This window comes from Bufo bufo, chromosome 3 (assembly GCF_905171765.1).
Source record: "Bufo bufo chromosome 3, aBufBuf1.1, whole genome shotgun sequence".
Lineage (NCBI taxonomy): Eukaryota > Metazoa > Chordata > Amphibia > Anura > Bufonidae > Bufo > Bufo bufo.
Window position 1 is genome coordinate 650,667,572 of NC_053391.1, and position 12,372 is coordinate 650,679,943.

General features: G+C 43.9%; 1 protein-coding gene across 2 annotated transcripts in view; it reads right to left on the bottom strand.

The window, feature by feature from the left end:
• The window catches only part of ELMOD1 (ELMO domain containing 1), a 132,313-nt gene that overhangs the window by 82,631 nt on the left and 37,310 nt on the right, over positions 1 to 12,372 (bottom strand). For both annotated transcript variants that reach the window (XM_040426271.1, XM_040426270.1), the window contains exon 2: positions 502 to 590. In XM_040426271.1, the coding sequence (XP_040282205.1) occupies positions 502 to 518 (17 nt within the window). In that variant the 5' untranslated portion in view covers positions 519 to 590. The remainder of the gene's footprint in view (positions 1 to 501; positions 591 to 12,372) is intronic.

The window sequence follows — 12,372 nt, forward strand, 5'->3', positions numbered from 1 at the left end:
AGAAAACTCTTTGAATGAGAAGGTGTGTCCAAACTTTTGGTCTGTACTGTATATATTATAGGAAAAGAATGGCGTGGCAGCCTGGTCTGGTCTAGATCGTGACTAGCCAAAGAAGTGGGGTTTACACAAGAGAAGGGAGTTGCGAAGCGTGGGGGGACCCATACAAAAATTCTAGTTCAGTCACTTCTAGCTACGCCCCTGCCCCAACTGGCAACACCCAGATGGGCCTTTAGCGCATTCTGTTGGCAATTCGTTCATAACTTCTGCTAGGAATAATAGAGGGATGAAAAAACATAGAGTTCTAATAACAGATTCTCGGGAATCGTTACTACGTGGGAGATGCAAGGAGCGTAGTTGGTAAAACAGACAGGTTAGAGAGACCCTTTAAGCATTTCCTCTTAAATTCCAAAGATGATAGAGAAGGTGTGACACCAGCACGTGACACCCACAAGATGGCTGCCTCCTCTCTGAATAAATAAGAGCACAGAGGCAATTACTTACTTCATGAAGTGCTTCATTGTTAATGCCTCTGCAATCCGAGCGGAGAATCCTCAGCAATTTTCTTTATAATAGACTTGTGCCGACAGAATCTGAAAAGAGTCAGCGGGAAAGAGCGTTAAGAAGACAGAAAATGTCTCATTCTCCGGCGCCAGCCGTTCTCTGAACTGGAATGACTCTCTGCCTTCACCTTTGTTTGCATAGCCATTAATATTGAGATTTTCTGCTCCACTTTACATTCTATTTCATTTTTTTCTTCTATTTTGCATTTCTCTGAAATCCTCTCAGGTCAAATACATAGAGAACAATGGACAGATATAGCAGAGCTCAATCGGTCAATAAGCACAGTGGGGCAGATTCATTAATCCTACTAAAGGGAACCCGTCATCAACTTTATGCTGCCCATACTAACGGCAGAATAAAGTAGAGACAGGTGAGTCGATTTCAGCGCTCTGTCATTTATACATTAGGCTAGGTCTACACGACGACATTTGTCGCGCGACATTTTGTTGCACCAATGTCGCGCGACAATTTTTATAATGGCAGTCTATGGTGTCGCACTGCAACATGCGACATGCTGCGACTGCGACGCAACAGTCGCAGAAAATCCATTCGAGATGGATTTTTCTGCGACTGTTGCGTCGCAGTATGTCGCATGTTGCAGTGCGACACCATAGACTGCCATTATAAAAATTGTCGCGCGACATTGGTGCAACAAAATGTCGCGCGACAAATGTTGTGCCCTATCTGTCGCGCGACTTATTGTCGCGCGACAAATGTCGTCGTGTAGACCTAGCCTTACAAGTAAGTGGTTGCAGAGAACCAACATCACAATCATTGCAGACTGGGCCTGGAAAAGAGTCACGGCCACCTGAGAAGAGTCCTGGTTATTCCTGCTCTCCTGCGGATGACTGACAGTCTTCTACCTAGTTTTCTCCCTTTCTCTCTAGGAGAGAACTGCCAATCATCAGCAGGTGGGTGAGAGAGCAGGAGATTAGGAATAACCAGGACTCTTCTCAGGTAGATTTGACTCTTTTCAAAGCCTGGGCTGCAATGATTATGATGCTGGTTCTCGGCAACCACTTACTTTTAGCTCATGAGTGACACATCGCTGAGATCAGCATTTCTGTCACTACTTTATGCTGCCCTCAGTGAGGTCAGCATAAAGTTGATGACGGGTTCCCTTTAAGCCTCATTCACACGTCAGTGTTTCACGGACGTGTGTTGTACGTGTTCTCCACGGACAGCACACGTCCCTATCCATTTTAATGTGTGTGTATATGTGTGTGTTTTTAGCACGGATGCATGCTCTATTTTGTCCATGTTCACGGAGCCATCCGTGTTGCATCCGTGTTTCACGGATCACTAAGAAGAGATGCTTTGAAAATTACTTTTTCAGCTGTTCAGTGTCAGTGAAACACGGATGCAACACGAACAGCAAAAAATGGACACACGGACCCAACACGGATCCTTCACGGACAACTTCACGGATGCATCACTCACCACCTGCTCACGGATTTGAGCACGGACACAGACATGTGAATAAGGCTTTAGACAGAGTAAACTAAAGGGTGTATCAGGGCACTTTCACACTAGCGTTTTTGTTTTCCGGCGCTGAGTTCCCTCCTAGGGGCTCTATACCAGAAAAGAACTGATCAGTTTTATCCTAATGCATTCTGAATGGAGAGTAATCCGTTCAGGATGCATCAGTTCAGTCCCTCTGAACTGGACGGAGAAAATACCGCAACATGCTGCAGTTTTCTCTCCGGCCAAAAATACTGATCAGTTCCCGAAATGCCGGATCCGGCATTAATTTACATTGAAGTGTATTAGTGCCGGATCCGGCATTAAGTGTTCCGGCAAAACGGATCCGGCTTTCTGGTCTGCACATGCGCAGACCTTTAAAAATGCAAAAAATAATAATACCGGATCCGTTTTTCCAGATGACACCTGAGAGACGGATCCAGTATTTCAATGCATTTGTCAGACTGATCCGCATACGGATCCGTCTGACAAATGCCATCAGTTTGCGTCCGGATTGCCGGATCCGGCAGGCAGTTCTGGTGATGGAACTGCCTGCCGGAATCCTCTGCCGCAAGTATGAAAGTACCTGTTTATTGTAATTTAATATTATTTGGTTCTATGTACTCTCCTGATATAGTGTATAGTACCTATACAGTTATGTATGGATAGGTCAGGGTTAACAATACTGACTCTGCCATTATAGGAGGCTAGGAGATGGATCCGCCTCTAGTCCATTCTAGTGTTACCTGAGGAAGAGAGTGGAGCTACGTGCGCTCCTGCACAACAGGGGCACCCAAACTACAATCAGGAAGGAGCCCCAAGATCAGGGTGTACCCTGAGGGAAGAAAGGGTGAGCCTTCCTATCACTGCCCTGAGCCTAGGGAGCGTTAGTGTGAGGATTGCCACTGTGAATGACTACTGCAGGTACATTATGAGTCCATAGCAGGCAACAGTTTCATATTACAGATCTATAATACGGTAAGGAGCACGAGGCAGTATAACTAGAGAAAATGATTGACCACAAGAAGTAACCCATTCCCGACCAGCGCCGTTCTAGTACAGTGCTGGCGAGGTCTTTAAAGAGCAGGCGCCATAGCCGCAAGGTGCCTGCTCTTTCATACAGCAGACACCCGCAGCTAATGTCCATGACCAATAGTAATGCTGGTCGCGGGCATCTGAGTTTACGAAATACCGGAAGCGCACGCTTCTGGTGATTCTCTGGCTTCCCTGTGTGGCGATCGGAGAAGCCAGAGCTTGTGTGCGGCAAGCAGCCCCTGTCAGAATGTATGACAGGAGGTTGCTGCATAGTATTTCCTATGGAGCCCTTGCCTGTAATAGGGCTCCATAGGAAACTAGACATTTTCTCATAGACTTCGATGCTAATGATTGCTTGTTTTAGTTCCCTATGGAAACTACAAAAATGTAAAAAAATAAAATAAAAAATTCCCTTTCCCCAAAATAAAAATAAAAGAACAAAAAAAATTAAAAAATACAGATCATGGGTATCGCTATGTGTGAAAACAGCAATAGTATAAAAATATAAAAATATATTTCCCATACAGCAAACGGCGAAACTGAAAAAAGCATCAAAATGGCCGATTTGCAGTTTTTGGTCGCTTAATTTTCTACATAAAAATAAAAATAAAAAGTGATCAAAAAGTCATACAAACCCCAAAATGGTATCAATGAAAAGTTCAGATCGCCCCGCAAAAAAAGAGCCCCCACACCGCTCTGTACACATAATCACAAAAACGTTATAGGGGTCATAATATAGTGATAAAATAATAAAACTGATTTTTTTTTTCAACTTTTTTATTATTTTATCACTATCAAGATTCAAGAAAAACTACACATATAAGGTATCGATGGGTTCGTACTGACCTGTAGAATGAAAGTAACTGTTTTATTGCACATCGAACGTTGTAAATAAAAAAAACATAAAACTGTGGCGGAATTGCTTTTTTTTCCAATTTTACCCCAATTGGAATTTTTTCCCCACTTCCTACTACATCATATGCAATATTAAATGGTGGAGTTGGAAAGTGCAACTTGTCCCGCAAAAAACAAGCCCTCATACGGCTATGTGAACGGAAAAAAAGTTATGGCTCCGGGAAGGCAGGGGGCGCAAAACAAAAACGCAAAACCAAAAAAAGCTCTGGGGTAGGAGGGATTAAACCCGACGGCCAAACAAACAATACAATCACTGCTCTGAAACGAGAAGCCTATAATTTGATGGTTTGCTAATGGTCAACCCCTTGTTGGCGCTCATTTACATTTTAGAAATGTTATTCTTGTATTCTTGTGCCATTGTGATGTTTTCACGCTGGTTTTAAAAGGTCTGAATCCTCAGTAGAACGGCAAACCTTCTACTCCACAGTCATTTCTAGAGTAGTGTGGACGGGAACCGACCAGAGGGATGACAGACAGCTGATGGGTGGTCAATAGTGGCTTCCAATTATAGCTTACTGAAGGGAAAAAACCACCGAAGACCAGCATTTAACCTAATGAGGTAAAACAGGCTTGGGTAATATCCTTCTAATGTAATTTCCAAAGTTCTGACCACATAATAATAATACGGCAGAAGGTGAAATAACTGCTCAGAATCACATCAGTGAAATATACACTCACCTAAAGAATTATTAGGAACACCTGTTCTATTTCTCATTAATGCAATTCTCTAGTCAACCAATCACATGGCAGTTGCTTCAATGCATTTAGGGGGGGTCCTGGTCAAGACAATCTCCTGAACTCCAAACTGAATGTCAGAATGGGAAAGAAAGGTGATTTAAGCAATTTTGAGCGTGGCATGGTTGTTGGTGCCAGATGGGCTGGTCTGAGTATTTCACAATCTGCTCAGTTACTGGGATTTTCACGCACAACCATTTCTAGGGTTTACAAAGAATGGTGTGAAAAGGGAAAAACATCCAGTATGCGGCAGTCCTGTGGGCGAAAATGCCTTGTGGAAGCTAGAGGTCAGAGGAGAATGGGCCGACTGATTCAAACTGATAGAAGAGCAATGTTGACTGAAATAACCACTCATTACAACCGAGGTAGGCAGCAAAGCATTTGTGAAGCCACAACACGCACAACCTTGAGGCGGATGGGCTACAACAGCAGAAGACCCCACCGGGTACCACTCATCTCCACTACAAATAGGAAAAAGAGGCTACAATTTGCACGAGCTCACCAAAATTGGACTGTTGAAGACTGGAAAAATGTTGCCTGGTCTGATGAGTCTCGATTTCTGTTGAGACATTCAAATGGTAGAGTCCGAATTTCGCGTAAACAGAATGAGAACATGTATCCATCCTCTGATGTCTACTTCCAGCAGGATAATGCACCATGTCACAAAGCTCAAATCATTTCAAATTGGTTTCTTGAACATGACAATGAGTTCACTGTACTAAAATGGCCCGCACAGTCACCAGATCTCAACCCAATAGAGCATCTTTGGGATGTGGTGGAACGGGAGCTTCGTGCCCTGGATGTGCTTCCCTCAAATCTCCATCAACTGCAAGATGCTATCCTATCAATATGGGCCAACATTTCTAAAGAATGCTATCAGCACCTTGTGGAATCAATGCCACGTAGAATTAAGGCAGTTCTGAAGGCAAAAGGAGGTCCAACACCGTATTAGTATGGAGTTCCTAATAACTCTTTAGGTGAGTGTATATCTATACACATACATATAGTGTGACACAAGATGACTCCATTTTATATTTCTTAAAACCTCTATTCAGTTTTATCCAGAGTAACTTGAAGTTCCGGGGCCCCAATACAAAATCAGTAACAGGGCCCCCACCTACCATGTGCCAAAATTTATAATACTGGTGTCTTTACAGGGCAGAAGGAATTTTCGGCCTCCTGGCACCAGGGTCCAGGTGCAGCTGCTGCCATACACAGTGGTGTTAAAAAAAATATATAGCAGTCCAACATCATTAACCGGATAAATCGCTGTTTTTGGTAGGTGATATTTCTACATAGCAAATCATGTACCGTATATACCGGCGTATAAGACGACTTTTGAGCCCTAGAAAATATTTTCTAGAGTGGGGGGTCGTCTTATACGCCGGTTATGGCGGGTGCTGCAGTGCCGGGACGCCCGAATTATCAACAGAGAGAGCCCGGGCTATTGCCTTGTATACCCAGCAGCTGAGAGCTGCGATGTAACCCACGGCATATGCCCCCCCTGCTCTGTACCTTGTATGCTCCTTGTACCGCCATCCTCCCGGCCGCTCGCATCTCGCTCCTACGCATCTGCGAGATTCCATGCGGCGAGCGTGGATACACGGGATCCTCACGGCCGCTCGCATCTCGCTCCTGCGCATGTGCGAGAACTCCGTGCGGCGTATCTAAGTGCGGCGCAGATGTGCATATGTGAATGTGAATATGAAGAATAACATAACAAAAACATGTTCAGGGTATAGGTGGCACATGTTTAGGGTCTGGGAGGCAGGGAGGGAGGACAAGGAAGGTGGTTTTTACATGTTTGATGACAAACAGCATGTCATACTTATTTGAATTAACCACCTCCGGACCGCCGAACGCAGCGACGCGTCCTGGAGGTGGTTGATTAATTCCGCCTGGACGCGCCGGCACGTCCTCTCGCGAGACGCGAGATTTCCTGTGAACGCGCGCACACAGGATCGGAAGGTAAGCGAGTGGATCTCCAGCCTGCCAGCGGCGATCGTTCGCTGGCAGGCTGGAGATGTGATTTTTTTAACCCCTAACAGGTATATTAGACGCTGTTTTGATAACAGCGTCTAATATACCTGCTACCTGGTCCTCAGGTGGTCCCTTTTGCTTGGATCGACCACAAGAGGACACAGATAGCTCAGCAATATGTAGCACCAAGCACCACACTACACTACACCCCCCCCCCTGTCACTTATTAACCCCTTATTAACCCCTGATCACCCCATATAGACTCCCTGATCACCCCCCTGTCATTGATCACCCCCCTGTAAAGCTCCATTCAGACGTCCGCATGATTTTTACGGATCCACTGATAGATGGATCGGATCCGCAAAACGCATACGGACGTCTGAATGGAGCCTTACAGGGGCGTGATCAATGACTGTGGTGATCACCCCATATAGACTCCCTGATCACCCCCCTGTCATTGATTACCCCCTGTAAAGCTCCATTCAGACGTCCGCATGATTTTTACGGATCCACTGATAGATGGATCGGATCCGCAAAACACATACGGACATCTGAATGGAGCATTACAGGGGGGGGGGGGGTGATCACCCCCCTGTCATTGATCACCCCCTTGTCAGGCTGCATTCAGATGTCCGTATGATTTTTACGGATCCACGGATACATGGATCGGATCCGCAAAACACATACGGACATCTGAATGGAGCCTTATAGGGCGGTGATCAATGACAGGGGGGTGATCACCCCATATAGACTCCCTGATTACCCCCCTGTCATTGATCACCCCCCTGTCATTGATCACTCCCCTGTAAGGCTCCATTCAGACATTTCCTTGGCCCAAGTTAGCGGAAATTATTTATTTTTTTCTTACAAAGTCTCATATTCCACTAACTTGTGTAAAAAAAATAAAATCTCACATGAACTCACCATACCCCTCACGGAATCCAAATGCGTAAAATTTTTTAGACATTTATATTCCAGACTTCTTCTCACGCTTTAGGGCCCCTAGAATGCCAGGGCAGTATAAATACCCCACATGTGACCCCATTTCGGAAAGAAGACACCCCCAGGTATACCGTGAGGGGCATATTGAGTCCATGAAAGATTGAAATTTTTGTCCCAAGTTAGCGGAAAGGGAGACTTTGTGAGAAAAAAATAAATAAATCAATTTCCGCTAACTTGTGCCAAAAAAAAAATAATTTCTATGAACTCGCCATGCTACTCATTGAATACCTTGGGGTGTCTTCTTTCCAAAATGGGGTCACATGTGGGGTATTTATACTGCCCTGGCATTCTAGGGGCCCTAAAGCGTAAGAAGTCTGGGATCCAAATGTCTAAAAATGCCCTCATAAAAGGAATGTGGGCCCCTTTGCGCATCTAGGCTGCAAAAAAGTGTCACACATCTGGTATCGCCGTACTCAGGAGAAGTTGGGCAATGTGTTTTGGGGTGTCATTTTACATATACCCATGCTGGGTGAGATAAATATCTTGGTCAAATGCCAACTTTGTATAAAAAAAATGAGAAAAGTTGTCTTTTGCCAAGATATTTCTCTCACCCAGCATGGGTATATGTAAAAAGACACCCCAAAACACATTGCCCAACTTCTCCTGAATACGTCGATACCACATGTGTGACACTTTTTTGCAGCCTAGGTGGGCAAAGGGGCCCACATTCCAAAGAGCACCTTTAGGATTTCACAGGTCATTTACCTACTTACCACACATTAGGGCCCCTGGAAAATGCCAGGGCAGTATTACTACCCCACAAGTGACCCCATTTTGGAAAGAAGACACCCCAAGGTATTCCGTGAGGGGCATGGAGAGTTCCTAGAATTTTATATTTTTGTGTCACAAGTTAGTGGAAAATGATGATTTTTTCTTTTTTTTTTTTTTTCTTACAAAGTCTCATATTCCACTAACTTGTGACAAAAAATAAAAACTTCCATGAACTCACTATGCCCATCAGCGAATACCTTAGGGTGTCTTCTTTCCAAAATGGGGTCACTTGTGGGGTAGTTATACTGCCCTGGAATTCTAGGGGCCCAAATGTGTGGTAAGGAGTTTGAAATCAAATTCTGTAAAAAATGGCCGGTGAAATCCGAAAGGTGCTCTTTGGAATGTGGGCCCCTTTGCCCACCTAGGCTGCAAAAAAGTGTCACACATGTGGTATCTCCGTACTCAGGAGAAGTTGGGCAATGTGTTTTGGGGTGTCATTTTACATATACCCATGCTGAGTGAGAGAAATATCTTGGCAAAAGACAACTTTTCCCATTTTTTTTATACAAAGTTGGCATTTGACCAAGATATTTCTCTCACCCAGCATGGGTATATGTAAAATGACACCCCAAAACACATTCCCCAACTTCTCCTGAGTACGGAGATACCACATGTGTGACACTTTTTTACAGCCTAGGTGGGCAAAGGGGCCCACATTCCAAAGAGCACCTTTCGGATTTCATCGGCCATTTTTTACAGAATTTGATTTCAAACTCCTTACCACACATTTGGGCCCCTAGAATGCCAGGGCAGTATAACTACCCCACAAGTGACCCCATTTTGGAAAGAAGACACCCAAAGGTATTCGCTGATGGGCATAGTGAGTTCATAGAACTTTTTATTTTTTGTCACAAGTTAGTGGAATATGAGACTTTGTAAGAAAAAAAAAAAAAAAAGAAAATCATCATTTTCCGCTAACTTGTGACAAAAAATAAAAAGTTCTATGAACTCACTATGCCCATCAGCGAATACCTTAGGGTGTCTACTTTCCGAAATGGGGTCATTTGTGGGGTGTTTGTACTGTCTGGGCCCTGGTAGAACCTCAGGAAACATGACAGGTGCTCAGAAAGTCAGAGCTGCTTCAAAAAGCGGAAATTCACATTTTTGTACCATAGTTTGTAAACGCTATAACTTTTACCCACACCATTTTTTTTTTACCCAAACATTTTTTATCAAAAAGACATGTAGAACAATAAATTTAGAGCAAAATTTATATATGGATGTCGTTTTTTTTGCAAAATTTTACAACTGAAAGTGAAAAAAGTCATTTTTTTGCAAAAAAATCGTTAAATTTCGATTAATAACAAAAAAAGTAAAAATGTCAGCAGCAATGAAATACCACCAAATGAAAGCTCTATTAGTGAGAAGAAAAGGAGGTAAAATTCATTTGGGTGGTAAGTTGCATGACCGAGCAATAAACGGTGAAAGTAGGGTAGGTCAGAAGTGTAAAAAGTGGCCTGGTCATTAAGGGTGTTTAAGCTATAGGGGCTGAGGTGGTTAAAATTACCATATTGAAATCAGATCTAATGCTTTTAAAATTTTTCTCTGGTGTGTGTTGAAAAAGGGGTAGTCTTATACGGCGAGTATATCCCAAACTCTATATTTTCAGTGTAAAAGTTGGGGGTCGTCTTATACGCCCAGTCGTCTTATACGCCGGCATATACGGTATTTGTAAGTTCAGCAGAGTAATAGGAAAAAAAAAAAAAACAGACCCAACAATTAGGACCTACTGTCACGACTGTGACTGATCCAGACAGGTCTGGGAGAAGAAGGTCGCAGCGACTTGCTACTCGCGATAGCTTGTGCGTTTGCTCCGTGGTTCAGGGTATGTCATCTGGGTTTTGCCTTGTGAACCTTTTTGTCCTGACTGGGAGTTTGTAGGCATCCTTCTCAGGTGAGTCCTGTCTGCCACTCCCAGCTTCTATATTAGTTTCACTTTCACTTGCAGTCATTGCCAGATATAGTCCTTACTTCCAGTTCTATTCTGACCTTTGAAGTAGATCGTTTGATGGTGTTGCTGTGGAGCTCTTGTCCGGCGTGGACTGTCGTGATTGGGATCGCCTTCTCTGCTCGTGACTGGATAAGTCTATCTCTGATATAGTTTGTTTGTTGCTGTCTTCCCCTGCTGTTCTCCTAGACATGAGTGATGGTGACTAGTGCTCCCATCGGCCTTTCCCCACTCTAGGCCTTTTTTAGGGTGACTGAGGGTTTAGGCATCCTGCTCGCCGCACGGGTTCACACCCCGTCTAGGGTATCAGGGCAGACAGGTGCCAGCTTAGGGTTAGTCAGGGGTGGCCAAGGGTCCCCCTTCCCCTCAGTCTGGTGCGACACGACTGCTGCTGGGGTAGCGGTCGTGACACCTACATACCGTTCATTCTGAGTAATTGACTAACTGACTGATGGTGGTGTGCTCAAAATAATAGCAGTAAGGGGTTAAATTGGTGAAGTCATTCATTCTGTTGAATAACGGATGTCAATGTTGGCTCTTATTTAAGGTAGGAGGGTGTCAAATGTTGTATATGTTGGTTATAGCGCATTTCCTTCTGAAATACTGGGGAAAATGGGGCGTTCTAGACATTGTTTTGATGAAGAACATACTTTGATTAAAAAGTTGACTAGAAAGGGGAAAACATATAGAAGTGGAGCAAATTATAGGCTGCTCAGCTAAAATTATCTCAAATGCCTTGAAGTGGCAACCAAAACCTGAAAGACGAAGAAGGAAACGAGGAACGAGTTACCAGTGAGAACTGCTACAATCATAAGCCAATTAAGTGAAGCCAAGTTACCAGCAAGAACTCCTTGCAAAGTCTCATTGTTCAAAAAAGACATGTCTTGAATAGATTAAAATTTGCTAAGGAATACATTGACTGTCCCAAAGAGAAATGGTGCAACGTTTTGTGGACTGATGAAAGCCAAATAGTTCTTTTTGGGTCTAGTGGCCTCAGACAGTACATCAGACGACCCCCGGGCACTGAATTCAAGCCACAGTACCCTGTGAAGACAGTAAAGCATGGTGGTGAACAAATCCTGATATGAGGATGTTTCTAATACCTTGGTGTTGGGCCTACTTATCGCACTACGAGGGAACATGGATCAGTTTCAACATAATAATGACCCAAACCACACCAGTAAGCTAACAACATCTTGGTTACAAACAGGATTGAGGTAATGGAGTGTCCATCCCAATCCCATGACCTTAACCCTATAAAGAACTTGTGGGTGGCATCAAAAATGCGGTTTATGAAGCAAAACCCCAAAATCCAGAAGAACTGTGGAATTTGGACCAAACATCCTGGACTGGAAGACCTGCTCAAAGGAGCCAGAAGTTGTTTGACTCCATGCAAAACAGATGTCAAGCAGTTCTCAGAAACAACTGATTTGGGGGTAGAGATAGTACCCCCCAAATCCTGACTTAGGCCTCTCACCCAGTTAAGCCAGTACCCCCTGCAGGAAAACTGCAGGATTTATGCTTTTTCTTTAAATATAAATATAGATACCGACAGAAAATAATAATATATATACACACAGTACAGACCAAAAGTTTGGACACACCTTCTCATTCAAAGAGTTTTCTTTATTTTCATGACTATGAAGGCATCAAAACTATGAATTTAACACATGTGGAATTATATACATAACAAACAAGTGTGAAACTACTGAAAATATGTCATATTCTAGGTTCTTCAAAGTAGCCACCTTTTGCTTTGATTACTGCTTTGCACACTCTTGGCATTCTCTTGGTGAGCTTCAAGAGGTAGTCCCCTGAAATGGTCTTCCAACAGTCTTGAAGGAGTTCCCAGAGATGCTTAGCACTTGTTGCCCCTTTTGCCTTCACTCTGCGGTCCAGCTTACTCCAAACCATCTCGATTGGGTTCAGGTCCGGTGACTGTGGAGGCCAGGTCATCTGGCGCA